At 37.7% G+C, this 18,961-nt stretch overlaps 1 protein-coding gene across 1 annotated transcript; it reads right to left on the bottom strand.

The window, feature by feature from the left end:
- Positions 1 to 1,953: 1,953 nt before the first annotated feature.
- On the bottom strand, positions 1,954 to 18,120 carry fah (fumarylacetoacetate hydrolase (fumarylacetoacetase)). Its single transcript, XM_084108203.1, has 14 exons — positions 17,907 to 18,120; positions 17,255 to 17,365; positions 17,052 to 17,173; positions 16,418 to 16,467; positions 14,611 to 14,701; positions 12,806 to 12,903; positions 11,986 to 12,038; positions 11,398 to 11,497; positions 7,598 to 7,728; positions 5,678 to 5,753; positions 5,511 to 5,557; positions 3,636 to 3,737; positions 2,650 to 2,767; positions 1,954 to 2,496 (listed from the first exon to the last, which is right to left on the bottom strand). Exons 1-14 carry the CDS (start codon positions 18,069 to 18,071, stop codon positions 2,420 to 2,422), a joined length of 1,341 nt encoding a protein of 446 aa, XP_083964329.1. The 5' UTR covers positions 18,072 to 18,120; the 3' UTR covers positions 1,954 to 2,419.
- Between the last annotated feature and the right edge of the window lie 841 nt (positions 18,121 to 18,961).

An 18,961-nucleotide genomic window follows, 5' to 3' on the forward strand; every position in this document is an offset into this window, starting at 1 on the left:
CGTCTGCCTAGTCGAGCCAGAGCCAGCAAGGGTCTGCCCAGCCGAGACTGCTCACAGCGACTGCCCAGCCGAGACTGCTCACAGCGACTGCCCAGCCGAGACTGCTCACAGCGACAGCACGCAGCCCTCTTCGCCGCTGGTCCCGCCCAGCTCAGAGCCCTCTTCGCCGCTGGTCCCGCCCAGCTCAGAGCCCTCTTCGCCGCTGGTCCCGTCCAGCTCAGAGCCCTCTACGCCGCTGGTCCCGTCCAGCACAGAGCCCTCTTCGTCGCTGCCCAGCACAGAGCCCTCTTCGTCGCTGCCCAGCACAGAGCCCTCTTCGTCGCTGCCCAGCACAGAGCCCTCTTCGTCGCTGCCCAGCACAGAGCCCTCTTCGTCGCTGCCCAGCACAGAGCCCTCTTCGTCGCTGCCCAGCACAGAGCCCTCTTCGTCGCTGCCCAGCACAGAGCCCTCGTCGCCGCCGGTCCCGCCCAGCCCAGTGTCAAAGCCTGATAATTTCCCCAAGGAAATTTTTTTGGGGGGGGGGCTATAAGTCCTCTCCGCCATGGCCACCCGAAGGGTCCTCTCCGCCATGGCCACCCGAAGGGTCCTCTCCGCCATGGCCACCCGAAGGGTCCTCTCCGCCATGGCCACCCGAAGGGTCCTCTCCGCCATGGCCACCCGAAGGGTCCTCTCCGCCATGGCCACCCGAAGGGTCCTCTCCGCCATGGCCACCCGAAGGGTCCTCTCCGCCATGGCCACCTCCTCAGCCTGCTTCGCCATGGCCACCTCCTCAGCCTGCTTCGCCATGGCCACCTCCTCAGCCTGCTTCGCCATGGCCACCTCCTCAGCCTGCTTCGCCATGGCCACCTCCTCAGCCTGCTTCGCCATGGCCACCTCCTCAGCCTGCTTCGCCATGGCCACCTCCTCAGCCTGCTTCGCCATGGCCACCTCCTCAGCCTGCTTCGCCATGGCCACCTCCTCAGCCTGCTTCGCCATGGCCACCTCCTCAGCCTGCTTCGCCATGGCCACCTCCTCAGCCTGCTTCGCCATGGCCACCTCCTCAGCCTGCTTCGCCATGGCCACCTCCTCAGCCTGCTTCGCCATGGCCACCTCCTCAGCCTGCTTCGCCATGGCCACCTCCTCAGCCTGCTTCGCCATGGCCACCTCCTCAGCCTGCTTCGCCATGGCCACCTCCTCAGCCTGCTTCACCATGGCCACCTCCTCAGCCTGCTTCACCATGGCCGCCCGAAGGGAAGTCTCCGCCATGGTCCCCTGACCAGTCTGATCTGCCATGGCCGTCTGGACCATCCTGGAGTCCGTCCATCTACACCCGGTCCACCTCCCCATCACGGACTCCAGGATGCCCACCCCCCCCTCCCGTGTTCTGCTGCTTTCGGCGCGGGTCGCGCCTTGCGGGAGGGGGGAGTAATGTCACATCCACCCTCATTCCTCATCCTCATCTTCCTTTGCACTACACTCCCCAGAATCCTCCTTGGCGCACACCTGCACTCACTCTCCTCTCTCTCCTCTAAGTAATTATCATCATCACCTGTACCTCGTCTTCTCACCCCTTTATATTCAGCACTCAACCTTCAGTCATCGTCTGGTCTCGTCTATACAAGACACACAGACTCCCTTCCTACACCTACCTGCATACTTACCGTCGATCCCGATCTTCTTCAGCCTGTCTTCAGTCCATCTTCAGAGAATCTTCATCATCTGCATCTGCAAGAGAAAGAGAGACTTTGTTATCATTCAGTTAAGCTTCATCCAATTATCTACTTCCTGTTTACTCCCCTTTCACGCTGTGTCCGATCCATTCTGCTATTAAAATATCAAACTTACCATCTTGCCTGCTTCGTCTATGCCAAACCTGACAGGTGCGATGCATTTTATTGTATTGAGTCATTAGCTCAGCAACATGCATATGTTTTATGGACATTATGTTACAAAATAAAAGCATGACTTAAGACATTTTAAAAGGAATCAGTAACTTTATTGAATTATTTTTCAATAACACAGAATAACAAACCATTTCATGTGTGTCATTTCTGCAGTAACTAGCTGAATTGCTTTAAAGCCCACGAAGACTGCTTTTCCATCATTTTCTCAAGATCACAATAGTTATCTAAAGAAAACTTTTGACAATCACTTATACATTTAAGCTCCTTCATAGTGATATTTAACACCCACTTTTCACAATCCAACCAGTTCCGATGGACAAAATCAAGTCCCGTCCTGCATTTTTTCTTAATGAATCCTGTTTCACCCAGAAATTCACCAGATTACAAGTGTAAAAATAGTTTTACGTAATTTTTAAAAGTCCTAAAGACCTTTAAATAGGTTTTAAACAGGTTATGAATACTAGAGGATGAATAATACTATAGATGCCATGTGTTTTGTCTGGCTTACAGTAGGGAGGGAGAGCAAGAGAGGTGCTTCACTGTTGCAGAGCAGGAAGGATCTTGCCCTCACACAGACCGAATCCCACTCTATAGCCACTGCCCTCACAATAACCTGCACAGAGAGAGAGAGTTCATATCCTTTAGCAAAGAGCAATAGGGATCACAATATTTCTATCAACTTATAGCTCCCCAACTCAACAACAGGTAAAACTGATGTGACAGAAACCATTAAACATGCACACGCACACAGACTCTAAAAGCCCACCTGAGAGAGTGACCTCATCTCCATCCTTCAAAAAGGTCCTTGTCTCTCCATTGCCGAGGTCAATAGTCTTGGATCCTCTCCATGAGAGCTCCAGCATAGAGCCAAAACTCTCTGGATCCTTTGTGCACACAAACACAGTGTCAGTACTGTATAATACAGCTCTGTGTAGAAATATACTAGTTAGTTTATTTTTTTCTTTCAGAAAACAAACAAGCTTGACATATTACTATTCTAAACAATTATAGTTAAAATGAATAATTAAAGTTACATAAGTTAAGTTATATTATTTACTAAATTTAAAAGATTGAATAAAAAATATAAAAGTGACTTACAGTTTATTTACTTAAATTAGTTGTATTATAATTAATAATTATAGAAAAAATTATAATTAGTTAATTATTATATTATTTACTGAATTTAACAGATTGAAATGAGATGTATTATTAATAAATATAATTACATTTAATAATTATTGTTAATTATTATATTATTTACTGAATATAACATATCAAAATAAAGAACTGTCTCCATAAAGTTGTCTCCAGTGTAGTTACTTAAATTATTTTTTTTTAAATTATTATTAATAATTATAGTTAAATTTAATAATTAAAGTTAATTATTATACAATTTACTAATTTAACAGACTGAAATAAAATAAATATGAATGTGGCTTCAATGTGCAGTTATTGAAATTAATAAATGGTTGTATATTTAAAATTATTATAAATAATTATATTTAAATTGAATAATTAAAGTGAATTATTGCATAAAAGTTACTAATTTAACAGACTGAAATAAAATAAATATGTAAATGTGGTTTCAAGTATGTCTACTTGAATTAATTAATAAATAAAAAAATGTTTAAGGTCATAACATAACAAATTTGTCTCTTTAGGCCCATCATGAGACAGCAGACTTTCTTTTTCGAGTGAACTGTTTCTTTAATATACTCTACATCAATGACATGCTTGCACACACACGCGTACCGGTCCACTGATGGTGCCAGATGCCAGCAGGTCGCCCGCTCTGACGTTGCAGCCGTTGACTGTGTGGTGTGCCAGCTGCTGTTTCATGGACCAGTACATGTACTGTGAAGACACACAACACATTACAAGCAGCTGGTGTCTATTACGAATAGAGAAAATGTCTTTCTCTGTATGTGAAAGAATGGCGTAATCTCTTCTGTCTTCTGCAACGGAATGTTTTTTTCCCAGAACTGATAACACACGGAGCAGGCGCTGAGAGATAGAGGCGGGGTTCACTAAGAATGAATTGCTTTGTTTATTTGCACTGCACAGCCTGTGTTGCTTTAATGCCTGATTCACTAATGGAGTTATGCAAATCAGGCAATGGTGCAAAGTTGCAAATCTTGCACAGGGCAATTTATGGCGAGGCAAACAGATGCAAAACCACACATACACAGATGTATTTATGGAAAGACAAAGACACCAAAAACAATCCCAGTTGGGATAAAAATAATCTCTAAAGGGTTCAAAGGGTGATCACATAAAAATGCTAAAATATTTTCTGACCCACGTTTTCAGTTCTTTGCTGTTTCTTGTCCCACAGCATGACGACATGCTTACAATATGTTGGCCAACCAGTCAGAATATTTGTGTAGTATAATTTTCATTGCCTTATGCAATTCCTCTACGCATTTTTTGTGCTGGAGTTTTTCCAGGGAACTTCATGTATAATCATATGGATACAGTAACTTGTCACTTGTCAGTAAGGATGCAGTAGGGTCCGATACTGCACTCGTGTACAATACTCGTACTCATTAAAATGCTCCGATACCAACAACTGATATAACACAGCGTGTAGAGTATGGTGCTTGTCACAAAGAAACACCAAAAAAAGAGCAAACAGAGAGCAGAATTGATATACCAGAGAAGGATGTCTATGAACTAAATGTATCGAATAAATATAATGGTAAACAAATTAAATATTTACGCCTATGTAGCTGCTGTGCACGAGCTGATAAGCGAAACACGTGGAGTGGATTAAGCACACAGCGACATAGACCCACAAGTTTGTCGAGCGCATCCCTTTTCCACAGACATCGCTGGAAAGTTTTTTTATTTTATCACATATTACTAACGTTAACTGACGGTAAAGAGAGAGAGAGAGAGTGTGCGCACTTCTGTTACTTGCTCTTTATTGCTGATCACTCACTTAGCACATGTGTCATTTGGATTAAAACTAAATCGTATATGTAAGTAAAAACGTGAATTGTTACGTGATTTATGTATAACGAGTGATTCCCTATATTATTACAGGATAAGAAGTTTAGTGAGCGCACACATCTGAAGCACGCGCCCAGAAAGCCGTGTCTCAGAAAGTTCTTGAATACTTAATTGAATTCTCTTTCATATCTACTTGCGTTTGAACTGACGAATTCACACAAAATTATGTAAATATGCCTGTCTTGGCAAGTTTCCTAGCCAGTAGAAAAAAAATCCTTAGCACTGAACCCAGCTGAAGCAGCTCTTAATACGTGCTGTGCTATTAAATGAAAGATAAAATATAATAGAGCAATAGAATGAACAGTGAAAGTAACAGAAGCATGTACAATACCTTTTAACAGGCATAATTAAGGATGAAAATAACTTTGTTATTTGCTAAACAAAAATTAAACCAATGAAAATGATTCATATTATTTTGCTTTCTCTACCTAATATAATTAAAAGTTACAAATGCAATAAATATACAGGTATCGGTATAAGTAAGTACTAAATTAAAAGTATTGGTATCGGCCTTCAGGAAAAAGTGTTAATGGTGCATCCCTACTTGTCAGTATGAGTTTGTTACTCTTGAAACAGCAACATATAAACGCAAAACAAATACAAAACATCTCTTACCTTAAAATTAGACTTGCAAATGGTGGCGGCCTCTTGCATCTCCTCACCTGGCCAGATGAGAAATACATGAGGTAGAAAATGAGACTGAGCACTTAAAAGATAAAAAGTGTCACATGTGCAAAAGAAGCACAATGACAGACAGATGTTACAGATAAGATTACGTATACCTTTCACAGTGACAAAGAGGTTGATATTGAACATGTAGGGGTCATCGTGACATAAGTATGGAAGAGGCACAGGGTCCTAAAATTATATACATATAAAAATAAAAAAAACAACATTAGAAAAATCCCACCAAACATTACAGTTTTTCTTGATTGCTTAAACACTATAACCAGGCTTTTGAACTAAAATTTCAAAACCATAACGCCATTTATCAAAAAGCACACCCAGGAGGAGGAGGGGGAGGAGGAGGGTGAAGGGCAAGGGGCAAGGAGACAAGTCTCGGATGAAATTCATGCCACTCTAGTTGCCCATGTCTTTGTCCATGGTATGACTATGAGGGAGGCTGGGCTACGAGTAAGGCCAAACTTGAGTCGCTTCACCATTGCATCGATCATAAGAACCTTCCTGGAGAAAAACACGTAGTTTTGGAAATGTTGTTTTGAATTTATTGCACCAGTGTGTGAGACTATGTTGTAGTATGTGTGTTTGTGAGGGCTTGTGTGTGATGTCTGAGGGCAAAGTTTGGTTTTTCAGCAAAAGTATAGAGCTTCATTTTGACCTGAAAATAGGATGTTTGGGGAACTGGGTGAGACGTTATGGATTTGTGTTTACCGGTTTGAGAATATGAGGCATAGTTTTAAGAAATGTGTTTAAGCAATCGAGAAAAACTGTAAGTACACATCTTGGCCAATATATGGAGACTCATCTGAATTCAATGTTTGCATCAAGAGGTCAAGGTTTTGTCTGGTTTGCTTGGTCCAGAATAGATAGCCCTGCTTGTAGATGCTGAAACTACATCCTTATGCAGGAAAAAGAGAATGTCTTTGTAAAAAATATTAAAAACTGTTAAAAAGTCCATGTTGAACTCCTAAAAATAACGGCATTCAGAACAGCATCAGAACAGACCTGCAAGCCATTTTTGGGTGGCGACCCACCGATTGAGAATCACTGATCTAACAAATGAATGCCTAAAAGAGAATAAAGATGTGTTTTTGCCTCATTCTCTTATAGTGGTTTGGTTTTTTACAGAAAGAAGAAAGTAGTTAACTCAAAGAATGGCCTTTAGCACGTCTCATTTCCCGCTTATATGCAAAGTCTGTACTGACGTCTGTGATGATGACGTGTCCGTTCCTCAGAGCTGTAACAGGACTGGAAAGTTGAATAAATTCAAACTATGACTATCATTTTTAAAGATAATACCTATGTAGGCAGCATTTCAAAGGCAACACAAGCATGATCGCAAAGGGCTACTACCAAGGGTAAGCATAATTATGCTGCCTTTTAAAGACACCCATCCATTTTGCATGAAGAAGGGCAGTTTGCGTGACACAGAGCTGTTGTCTATGTAGAGAGATCCAAATCAGGCTTTTTGTAAGGCTTTTTGTAAAGGTTTTCATTTTTGAAAGAAGGATGCTCACCAAGAATCTTTTGTATATAAAAAATACAGTAAAAACAGAACTATTGTGAAATATTAGTACAATTTAAAATAACTGTTTTCTATTCAAATATATTTTAAAAAGTTAACTCAAATCTGAATTTTCAACATCATTACTCTAGTCTTTAGGGTCAGATGATCAAGAAATCATTCTAATATGATTTGCTGCTCAAGAAACAATTCTTTTTGTTATCAAAGTTGAAAACAGTTGCGCTGCTTAATATATTTTGTGGAAACTGTGATACATTCTTTTCAGGATTCTTCGCTGAATAGAAGGTTCAAAAGAACAGCATTTCTATGAAAATGATGTTGATGGTATGGCCCTTATACATCTGTACTCAAATCTTGGCCAAAAAACAAGCCAATGTATTGTGCATGCACGTCAGAGTTATTATTATTAATTTTTTTTACTCATTTTAACAAATAACTGTCTGAATTTACAGTGTCATTTCCTTATCAGAATATTTATACAATTAAACCAATTTACCTGGACAGGATTGGGTTCAACAAAGGGCATCAGTGCTTCCATGGGAACAACCCAGGGAGAGATGGTGGTCCCGAAATTCTTGCCCAGGAATGGACCTAATGGAACGTATTCCCAAGCCTGGATATCCCGAGCTGCGACAACAGAGAGAAAAAGACACTACAGCAAGAAATCTATACAAATCATGAACTGGCATTGTGGAAGTGAGGTTTGCAGGGAAAAACACCACTCAAACTTTCTTAAAAAACTGCAAAAATATTATTTGGTCCCTTTATCCTTTATTTTTTGTAAGAAAACATCTTAAATGTATGTCTCCTGAGCAACTAGATGCATTTACATTTGTAACTTGTATGCCCTTTTTGTATAGTGAAACGATCATGCACACAGGCTTCTCACTGCTCTCTCTTTAAACTTTTATCTCTTCTTGCCTAAGTACGGGTATGCATTTCCTCCTCCTCGACTAAATTCAATTAGTTTCTTCATATAAAATGTACAATTATTCACTGTACATATCCCTAATGAGGCACAATCAAGCTGTGTTCCAAAACCTAGTGAACTGCCTTGCCGTCTACAGCCTACATAGGCATATGTGTGCATACGATCGCTTAAAATGCTGCCCATGTAGTTCACCAAGTTTTTGCAGCAGAGCATAAGATAAGAGCCTTATCTTAGTGATAAACTCTCCAAAACTACATTTGGTTGTTTAAGGAATAATATGCTGCAGCATAATTTCTCCCATTTCACCATAATGCATTATAGTGCAAAATAATTTATTTATACAACCCACAATTTCTTAGCAAAGTAAGTCTTATAAAGCTTTTGTCCAGACAAATAAATTAGATTGCATTGAGCAATATTATTGAATTTATATCCCGCAAGCTTTCATAAAGTCTGCCGCCTCACGACACTGATATTCTTTACTGTGTCAGTTCTTTATTTATTCATTGCGTTTCAAATCCATTCATATATCTGAAATTGATACAGCCCAGAAATCCCATCCAGATTGATGCATCAGAGTATTTTTCATGGCCTTACACAGAACAGATGCCAAAGAGACACTAATACGCACCATCAAGACGTCATTGCATCTGCATGTACACAGACAGTTTCTAGTATCTGTTCCAAACAGGACAAAATATTCTGAGCTGTACTCATATAAAATACAGATATCTACCCTCTGCATAATTCTGACAGAATCTCACTAGAAGACAGGTAGCATTTCTAAGGAATGCTCGCTGCTGGTGAGGAAGTAACTTTGGAGATGAAAGAGAGGTTTTCTAAAAACAAAATGCAAAATGCAAAAAAAAACAACAAAAAAAACACTGAATGTAAAGTAAAATCTGGAATGAAGCCGTATAAAAAGTCTTCAGCATTCCTGAGACTGACATTAAAAATGCACTAATACATTTTTAAACTGCAACTAAAATGCACAACTTATTGATGCATTTTGGTATTCAAAACATTTTTTTTAAATGAAAAATTAAATTAGAGCACATTTCTGAGCACTTGTACTTTGGATTCCTGTCCTTTGGTTTTGAGCTTCTGCCTGTGTCCTGGATTGCCCTGTTTGCCTGTTTCTTGGATTATTTTGACTACAGTGTGTTTTTTACCATTTGCCTGTTCTTGACTACTCTTATGGATTATCCTGAAATAAAGCTGCATTTGGATCTTTCACCAAGTCTCAGAGCAGTTTTGTAACAATAGTTCACTGTTTTGCAACAGAGCAGAAACATTTGGTAATGCATTTGCAAAATAATAGCAAATATAAAAAAGTAAATAAAAATATCCTGAAAATGGGCAAATTTGATCTTGTGATTTTAATGCTTTCATACTGATGTCAGCCAATATTCACTGCACAAAAATGCAATACAATTGGTACAAATTCCCCATTACAAAGTCAAAAGACTTTACTCACTCTGTTACAAAACACAGTACTCTGTGAATGGAAACTTAACAGCTAAGCAGCTGCTGTGTAAATGGGCGTATGCGTGCTTCACCAAGCATCACCCAGTGCCTTCTCGGCCTAAAAGTGTTTCTCATCTTCTAAATCTGCTCAACGGCTCATAAAAATGCAATGTGTTTAGTGTTCTCAAGAAGGAACCATTGTAGGTTTGGGAAGAGATAGGGGTTGTCAGATTGTCAAGTAGTACCAATATGGTTTTATGACATAGGAACTTTATGAAGGAACAAGAGTCCTTCATACAAGTACAGTGCATGATAATGCTGTTGTATGGAATTTTACCGTTTTTCAGTCACTCTCAAATCTCCTTTGCTATTTTCCATACAAAGCTGTCGTATTGCATTAGAAAATTTGGAATATAGGTGCATTTATGCTATGTTGTAATACCAAAATGACGAGATTTAAACTTGTAAAAAGCGTTCATGACCTCGCTTGTAAGATGGGAAATTTCTGAGAGCTCCTACTTGCACCACCTGACCGCTGAAGGTTCATTTAGTTGCTGATAGTTTTGCCAAAGAAATCCATAATTCCCAGTCTGAGGACGTGGAACAGCTCAGAATAGAGCATCACGTGTTGTCATCTCGAGACTGCTGTAATTACATACTGTAATCTCATACTGATTTACCTTTATGATATTTTTAGGGTTCTTTTTGTCCTTAAATCATCATCCAGTTCTGTTTACAACTCAGACATTCTGCCTTACATTTCACTTTGATATTATTATATAACTTCAATCTGGTATTAAATTATTATTGGGAAAATTAAGTAAATGATGGCAAAATCATTTTTGGGGGGGAAATCTTTCCTTTAAAGTGGCCCTACTATGCTATTTTCTCCAACATGCAGGTCAAGAAACACTTGGGTTTCACTTTATTTTGATGTTCCCTTTAACACATTCTGTTGACTATAAGTAACATTGCACCTACATGTCTACTAACTCTCACTAGAGTGTTAGTAGAGTATTAGAAGAATGGTAGGGTTAGGGTTAGAATAAGTTGACATGTAGTTGCAACGTTACTTATAGTCAGTAGAATGCCTGTTGGAGGACCATCACAAAAAAAAAAGAGTTAGCATATATTACGTTCAAAAGTGACCATCAAAATGATGTGTTACCAACACTTTTTTTTCATTTTCTCATAATATACATTGCAGCATGACCCCTCCTTTCCACAAGCCTACTCTACTCTGATTGGTCAGACGGCCCCATCTGTTGTGATTGGTCTACCGCTTACAGCGCTTGTTGGAAATGAAACGGCCATTACCATATCTGAATTTTAGCTATTCTATTATCTGAATTTTATTCTAACCCTAACCCTAACCCTAACAGCGATAATGAGTAACGATGGCGTCTGTTTTACCATATCAATTCGAGTGCGAGTAATTATCCTTTGGAAGTGCATGCAAAGTGCATATCTTCTTGCAGATCAGAAACCAGCGTCTTCTTGACATGTTGAAAACACAAACCAAACTCTTCCAAGCCTCAGCTACAACTAGTGTTTGAGGGCGGGTCAAAGTAGATGTTATTCGAGGGCATCTAATGAAAACCATAGGCTGGCATTAAAGAGATTGTTCACCCAAAAATGTTTTCTGTGATCAATTACTCGACTCCTTTCAGGTAGTTCAGAATCGGTTAATTCTTTTGGAATAATCTAACTCCATTTATTGTGCACTTTGATATTTGAAACTTTGCAGACCTTTTACATTCACAAACAGCTGTATTCCACACTGCATTCAAGTTAATAACAGAAAAGGCATAAATGGAGCACTTTAAGCTTATATAAAATCATATAAGATGATGTGGGAGAATATGTATTGCAGAAGACAACATATTGCTGGTTCTCACCACTCCAGTCGTTCATAAGCACCATGCCGAAGATGTGCTCGTGAGCCTTCTCCACTGGGATGGGCTCTCCCAGATTGTTCCCTTTTCCCACAAAGAACGCCTGAAAAACAACACAAAAACATCCTTCATTCATCTTTCTTAAAACTTGCATAAGATATTGCACCACATGAACAAAAATATTGCAATGCCACTGTAGACTATATTTAAGAGGGGGAAAAGTGACACCAAACCTGGCGCAATGTGTATAAAAGTTTGAAAAACAATTTTATGTTTCATTGTTGCATAGAAAATCAGTTAGAGCCATTTCAGAGCAAATACAATATAGTGCATATCGAACATCAGCTGCAAAACACTGAGACCTGCAAGGAGAAATCAATAAATTGAGTGCCATTTAGGGAACATTTCCACTGAAAGTACATTCATTGTAAAGACATTTCTCCTGAGATTATGTGCCTTGTTTATATGAACAATGGGGAAGGAATGAGATCTATATAAGTATTTCCTGCACAGGACTGAATGAGCAAGAACTTATGATAACATGCTCAACTAATAAACTAATGAACTATATCACATAAAACATTTACTCACCATCTCCAACTCTATATCCAGCTGTTTGCTAGGTCCAAAGATGGGCGGCTGAGCTGAAAGAGAAAGACAGAGAAAAATATAGTTATGATACAAACAGATTTACAGCTGTTTTAATGGATAAATTAGCAGAGTTCATTATAGACTGAATTAATTTACCTCAAATTTATAGTTCTCACTTAAACATGTCAGATCAGTTCTCTAGTGAGGCTGTAATGATGAACAGCACGGGTTTGCTGACCAATGAAAGCAATCATTTAACGTAAGTGAAAATATCAAAACAGCCCAATCATCCACATGGAGGTTCTTCATAAAACATGATGCCATTAATCATTGCTATGATGTCTATGAAGCAAACAAAAAAATGCACATATTGTGTTTTGTTAATGTGCTGATTGTGCTGTATGTTAATACACCACACATTATTCAAACAGAGAATATTTCAATTTGCATTTAACTGCAAAAATAGACTAAAAATATTTTGCAAAGAAAACTGTTTTTATGCTAATGTTTTGAGAACGCTATTAATGACCAGATAATTTTGAACGAACATTCTATTAACATTACTGGGGAAAAAAATTGAGAACTTTAATAGAATCTTGCCAGAACGTTAGCCAAAGTTCTGAGAATGTTCCCTGTTAGCTGGGTAACTTAGGACCAATTAAAAAAAATAATAATAATTGTGAAGATTTTTAATGGCATTTTAATGTGCAATCAAACAGAAACCATGCATTTTATTTTCAATTGTATCAATTCTAAGCTACTTTACAAGTGAATAACTTCTGTTAACAAGTCCACAGCTTGTCCAATGTCTTTTGTTTACCTGCATCTGGTCTCATCTGTCCTTGAGGTCTTCTGATTGGTGTTCCAGAGACCACCACAGAGGAAGCTCTCCCATGATACCCCACTGGAAGTCTCAGCCTACAGGACAGGATAATATGTCATTCCCTTTAACACGACACATCATAATCTTTCTTTTGTTCCAATACAAAACTGTATGACTTTCTTCGCACTCCAGAACACAAAAGAAAATATTATGAAGAATTCTGACTTTCAGTGTATGAACAAAAAAACAACAACTTTGAGACATTTTTCAAAAAATCTTCTTTTTGGGTGAACTATATAACCATTCTTTCTCTTCATCATGTAACTATCTAATCTCAACATGTGACCAGCAACACCTCTCTCATCTATAGGTTGTGAAAGTAAAGTAAAATAATCTGTTTAATGGAAAAGAGCTAAGAGTTATCTAGAAAAACTGCCCAGTGTTGTGTAGTTTTCAACGTTTTATTATTTGATGCATTTATGGTTTCATAAATATTGCACGTTTTATAAATATCAGCTGTTAACTGAAAATCATCCTTTCTGCTCTTAAATCTCATTCTTCACATTTGAGCTAATCAGAACCAGTTGTGTTTTATTTTTATTACACACATTTCATATAAATAAACATTCTTATATAAAAGTCCTCTTTAAATTTCAGAGTAAAGGCACATCAGTTACCTAAACATTATGTATTTAGGTTTCCAGATAATAATCTTATAAAAATAAAATCGTAAGCATTTAAAAAAAGCATTCTCTACATATTCAATGTCATGTCATTTTTTTCTTACAAATAAAAATGGTCAGATATACTTTCAGTGCAGGTGAATTCAAATCATTCCTGTTTTTGGTTTTTAAAATAATACCTTTCCAGTTAGGATAATGCTTGAATTTAATAAGGTTTTTTTTTATGTATGATAATCACCCCAAATTATTGTATTGTATGGTTTCAGTTGTAATTTAATGTTAAGTGTAAACAATCATTTCACTGTATTAGACCCACAAGAAACAACAAAAGCACAAAACCAACATAAATGCATAATATCTGTCTCCTCATCTGAAAAATAACACCTTTGAGTTTAGTCATGGTTTGTTGCATGAAAAAATAAATGAATGTAATAAATGTTACACAGAAAGAAATTACCAGCAAACGAGTTTGGAGTGACTTGAGGGTGAGTAAATATTGACAGAATTTACACTTCTGGGTGACCTTGTACATTTCATCCTACTCCAAAATCACCCAGAAAACAAAACCCCAGCTGAGGCCCGCGTTTGTAAATGAACTATACATTTTCCTCCAGACTAATTCTCATTTTTTCCTGAAGAAGTGTCTCGCGTTTGAAAAGTCCCAGTGACAGATTGACTGAGCCGAGGGGAACTTCAGGTAGGTGACTGAAATTGAAAAAATAAAAAACTTCCCTTTCCATTTCCACACGAGTCCTTGTTCTGTCTCCAGGCGAATAACCCCCTCTCTGGGCCTTGTAAGTGAAAATGTGACAAGAAATACAGTTCTGTTTTGGAGGGAAGAGTTATTGCTAAAATGCGTTTTTCACAGTGAGCTGGAAAATACGCAGGTGCATTATTTAGCCTGACAGGCGTATGCTGGGAAAGAATAAAGAGACTGTTTATGGGAATAACTTACAGGAACTTTGCTGGGTCTTTAAAACTCGAACGCTAACTCAAAAGAGGAGTGAAATATATGAAGTCAGCAGGAGCTGGTGATGATGTGATTGTGTTTCCGGCGACACGATTGTTTCGGATGTTAGCATTTAAGAGGGTGAGGAATATTAATGGCCTGTCACGTACCAGTTGGGCATCAAGGCGTTTTCTTTTCCACGGAACATTATTCCAACGTTGGTGGCATGATCTTTTGATGAATAAAAGTCTGTGTAGTCGCCTGTTGGAGGGAAGGGAGAATAAAAGATGATGGAAAATGAGTAAGGGGGTTAATGAGGAATAACATGTAGTGACAGGAGTGAAAAATCATAATTTGTCCCCCCCCATGTATCTGTTAGAATTCAATTCTGTTTTCGGTGCACTACACTGAAAAATGTTATTTAGTTATTATTAATAACTAATCCATTTTTTCAAAGATGTATGATTGCTTTGTGTGAGAAAATGAATACTTATGTCTGAAATTTCCATTTATTTTAGTTATTCACTTATAATCGCCACCTCGCGGTCTTAAATCTCATTCACAATTTTAGGTTTGTAATTGGTCACGTGACAATTGATAACTAATGACATGTGGTATAAATTATGCAAATTCTGATGCAACGTTCCTAAAAGTGATTTGAGAGCTCCGGTGCAGGGGAAGAAAGTTTCATGAAAGAAAGAAAATAATTCAGGGTCGGAATGACAGGACAAAATTTACAAAAATTAAATTAACTACACTGAATTAAATATATGAGTAACTTTTAATGTTTGTATGAACCATCCAACTCCTTTATCAAGCCATTATGAAACCACCTTTCAGAAAAGGTTCCAAATTTCCCATATCCAGAAACTTCTGATCTCCCTTCAAGAATCACTAGATCTTTGACTTGTATGGGACTCAATTTGGCTATGTATCTGGAGCTATCGGTCCTTACTTATTAATTAAATGTGCTCTCAAAACAATTACATGTGTAAATAGTGCAAGAAAGAAAAGACCAATCAAGAATTCAGTATTCAAATAATATGACTACCTCATTATTGATTATATTTGAAGGCCCGTTCACACCAAGAATGGTAACTATAAAGACTGTAATAACTATATTAGCATCCACACCAGCAGACGATACTGTTATGTTTATTATAAGGGTGCGCTGCTGTTCTGTCGTCTGCTGTCTGTTGACAAAATACATATTTTATATATAAAAGTTAAAGCTGAGGTAGCTACATAAGTTAATACTTAAGGTTAGAGTTATTAGAACAAACCATAATGTTTGAGGAAAATTATATGATTATTAAACACAAATAGAAAACATATACCAAAATAATACAGAAATAACACACAAAAAACAAGGCTGTAATCTTCTATGGCATGAGAAGGGGTTTTAAGGTTTCTGAATGGCTCTGAAAGATAGTTAATGAACAGTGCACTCTAGTGGTGATTATGGAACATAACCATAAATTACACTAGTTTTATGACGCATCCTAAACGATCCAATTCATAAAGTAGTCAAAGACTGTTTAAGACTGTTTTAACATCAGAGTCAGCATGAAAGTGTTGATTATGTATTATTCATGAGTGTATGTTCTTCCAAAGTAAAAAAAAAATGTCTTCAATAACTTGCTCTGCCTCTATAACAACTTAAGTTTTTGGCTGACATGACAAATCCATTTTGTTTGAATTCTACACCGCCATGCTTAATTCTGGTATGTCATGATGATCCATCAATTACTTATGGATAAAATAAAGTCCCGCCCATCATTGTTTTCTAGATGATTATTTTGTTTTATTCTGAAATACAAATGATAATTGAAGTTAAACAGTTGCAAAAGGCATTTCATGTCGACTTTAAATCTAAATTGAGGAGCAGAGTTGATATAAAACACAAGTAATAGATGAAATGTGGTTCTATGATATGGAAATATGAAGTTTGAGTATAAGTCAGGCCATCACACCCACCTATCTCAGCTGGGATATGCATCGCTGCTGAACTCTGATGAACAAACGCCCTGGAGATCACAAAATCACAAACGTTGGGTTTCCATGTTTTACAGGGACATTCCATAGAAATAATGATTTTAATACTGTACAAACTGTATATTCTATCCCTTCACTATAACTCTAACCCTAAACTTACCCATCACAGAAAACTTTCTGCATTTTTTACATTTTCAAAAAACATCATTCTGTATGATTTATAAGTTTTTTTCCTCATGGGGACCAGAAAAAAAGTCCCCATAAGGACAGGGATTTCAAGGGATTTCAGGGATTTTCATGTTTATTAACGTAGGGTTTACCAGGACCACACACACACACACACAATAATGAATGCCATAATGAAATTTTCTTCAGCTTCTTTTCTAAAGGTCATCTCCTGATTTAAATAAATAAATGTTAAATAAACAAAATAAAAATATATAATGATAAAAAATAAAAAAAATAAAAATGCATACTACTATTTAAAATGTTTAATGTTGCTGCATAATGTGTACTGTTTTTTTAATTATAGGCAGTATACAGTGCATACTTAGTAATAATGTGCAATAAAAAGTACACTAACGAATGGACTCCATAATGTGGGAGGGACATTTACCTGCTTCTTAAACCGACGTCATCACGCAGCGTGGACTCATTTGCAGCCAGCAGCATCTGGAGGCACTTTCTCGCTTCTCTCCAAGCGTCATAACCCAGAGCCATAAATGCATTGAGTGTGGGCTTTGATGGGGGGAAAAACCAAGAGTAAGCATGCAGAATAACACATAATATGTAATACAAAGCTAAAATGATGAAGCTCACCTGCTCAAAAACATCCTGGTGGGGCCCAAGAGCTGGTCCATTGAAAAGATGCTTGATAACACTAAGGTCCAAAATTTGGTCTCCAATGGCTACGCCGATTCTGCGCCTGGGCTGTTATAACCAAATATGTTATAAAGTTAGAAAGGATCTTGTGACTAGAACATTTCTGCATGAATTTCAGAGTGTCTTTAGTTTTCTATTGCTTTTATGACAGCAGCACAAAAAACAATCATAATGTTCTTCTGCATGTTCCAAAGAGCATCTTGTGCTTCTGTGGAAGCAATGTGTGTACAAAGGAGTTTACATGGTCACAAATGGCATTATCATTTTGCACGGTCTACTTTAATACTTTAAATGCTATATATGCTTAGGCAATATTTAAAATGCTGACAATCATGCCAAATAAAGCTTTGTTGACAGAGAGGGTTTGCTTTAGATTCTGAATCCTGATTTTCAGTGTGTTCCTTGACCCTTGAAACCAACTGTGTCCACACACAGAATTGCAAGTGCAAGTAATACTATTCTAAGTATAATCATTTAGTTTTATAATGACTGCTTTTTTAAAACACTCTCATTGCATAACAAGACTTTAGTAATTCGGTTTCGACCAAACATACTGACATTTTTGGGATTGAGTAAACTGTGTACTTACATTATCTGGCGTGGAAAAAACTCCGTAAGGCAAATTGTGATAAGAAAAGTCACTTTTCTCCTCAACTTTTACGAAAGACATTTTGAAGTTACAATTGTACTCTGAAATACTTCTCAGAGTAAACAAAAGCGCAAGTAACTTCTTCCAGATGCCCAGTTGAGACATATGAAAGTTACCGCCTCACGTGTCGAAGCGGCGAGCCAATCAGAGACGCCCCCTTCTATCCTCCCAACGTCAAGACCTCTTCGTCTATTCGACGTGACTCAGCAGAAAAATACCAACCACAGAACGGTACCCCAACGTTAGTGTATGGTTCTCATTATTTTTTAGATAATTACTAATGTTGTAGGAACGTTCATTTTAGCTATCATACGCGGTTTTAATGTGGCGACCTAATGTTCCAAGAAAGTAGTAGAGTTTTTTTTTGATAGACTGAATTGGCTAAACACTCATCCAACACTGAATGTAGATTATTGTTATTTTATCTCTTCATTTAAATTCCTAAAATTCTAAATATGTTGCTTTTTAGGTTTACAATTACAAGCCAGGGTTAAGCAAATCATACTTGTAGGCTAATATGTAAATAGTAATTTACCTGCAAAGCAAATATTGAATTACAATTTGACATATTTCACAATTTTCTGCAATTAATTAAGCTCCAGTCAATTATTCCCAAATTCCTAATGTTCTAGGAACATACTTTTTGGTTAACTGTTTTTATGACAACCTAAAAACAATGTTGTCTAACGTTTTATTTAAAGGTTTTATTTATTTTTATAACCAATTATTAGAACACAACAGAGAATTATTGAATAGCTAAACACCCATCCATTGTTCTCATTACTTAATTTTTTCAATTACTAACACCCTAGGAACATTACTTTAAGGTTTCATGCAAGCCAGGGTTAAGCGTATAGGAAAATCATACAGATGCATGCAATATGTAAATGATCATTTACAGCACCTGCAAGGCAAGTGGCTATTGCATTACAATTTATAATTAATCAAACTTTTCTGCAATTAATTAAGCTCCAGTCAATAGCTCCCATTATTTT

The sequence above is a fragment of the Abramis brama genome, assembly GCF_963993115.1.
Source record: "Abramis brama genome assembly, chromosome: 3".
NCBI lineage: Eukaryota > Metazoa > Chordata > Actinopteri > Cypriniformes > Leuciscidae > Abramis > Abramis brama.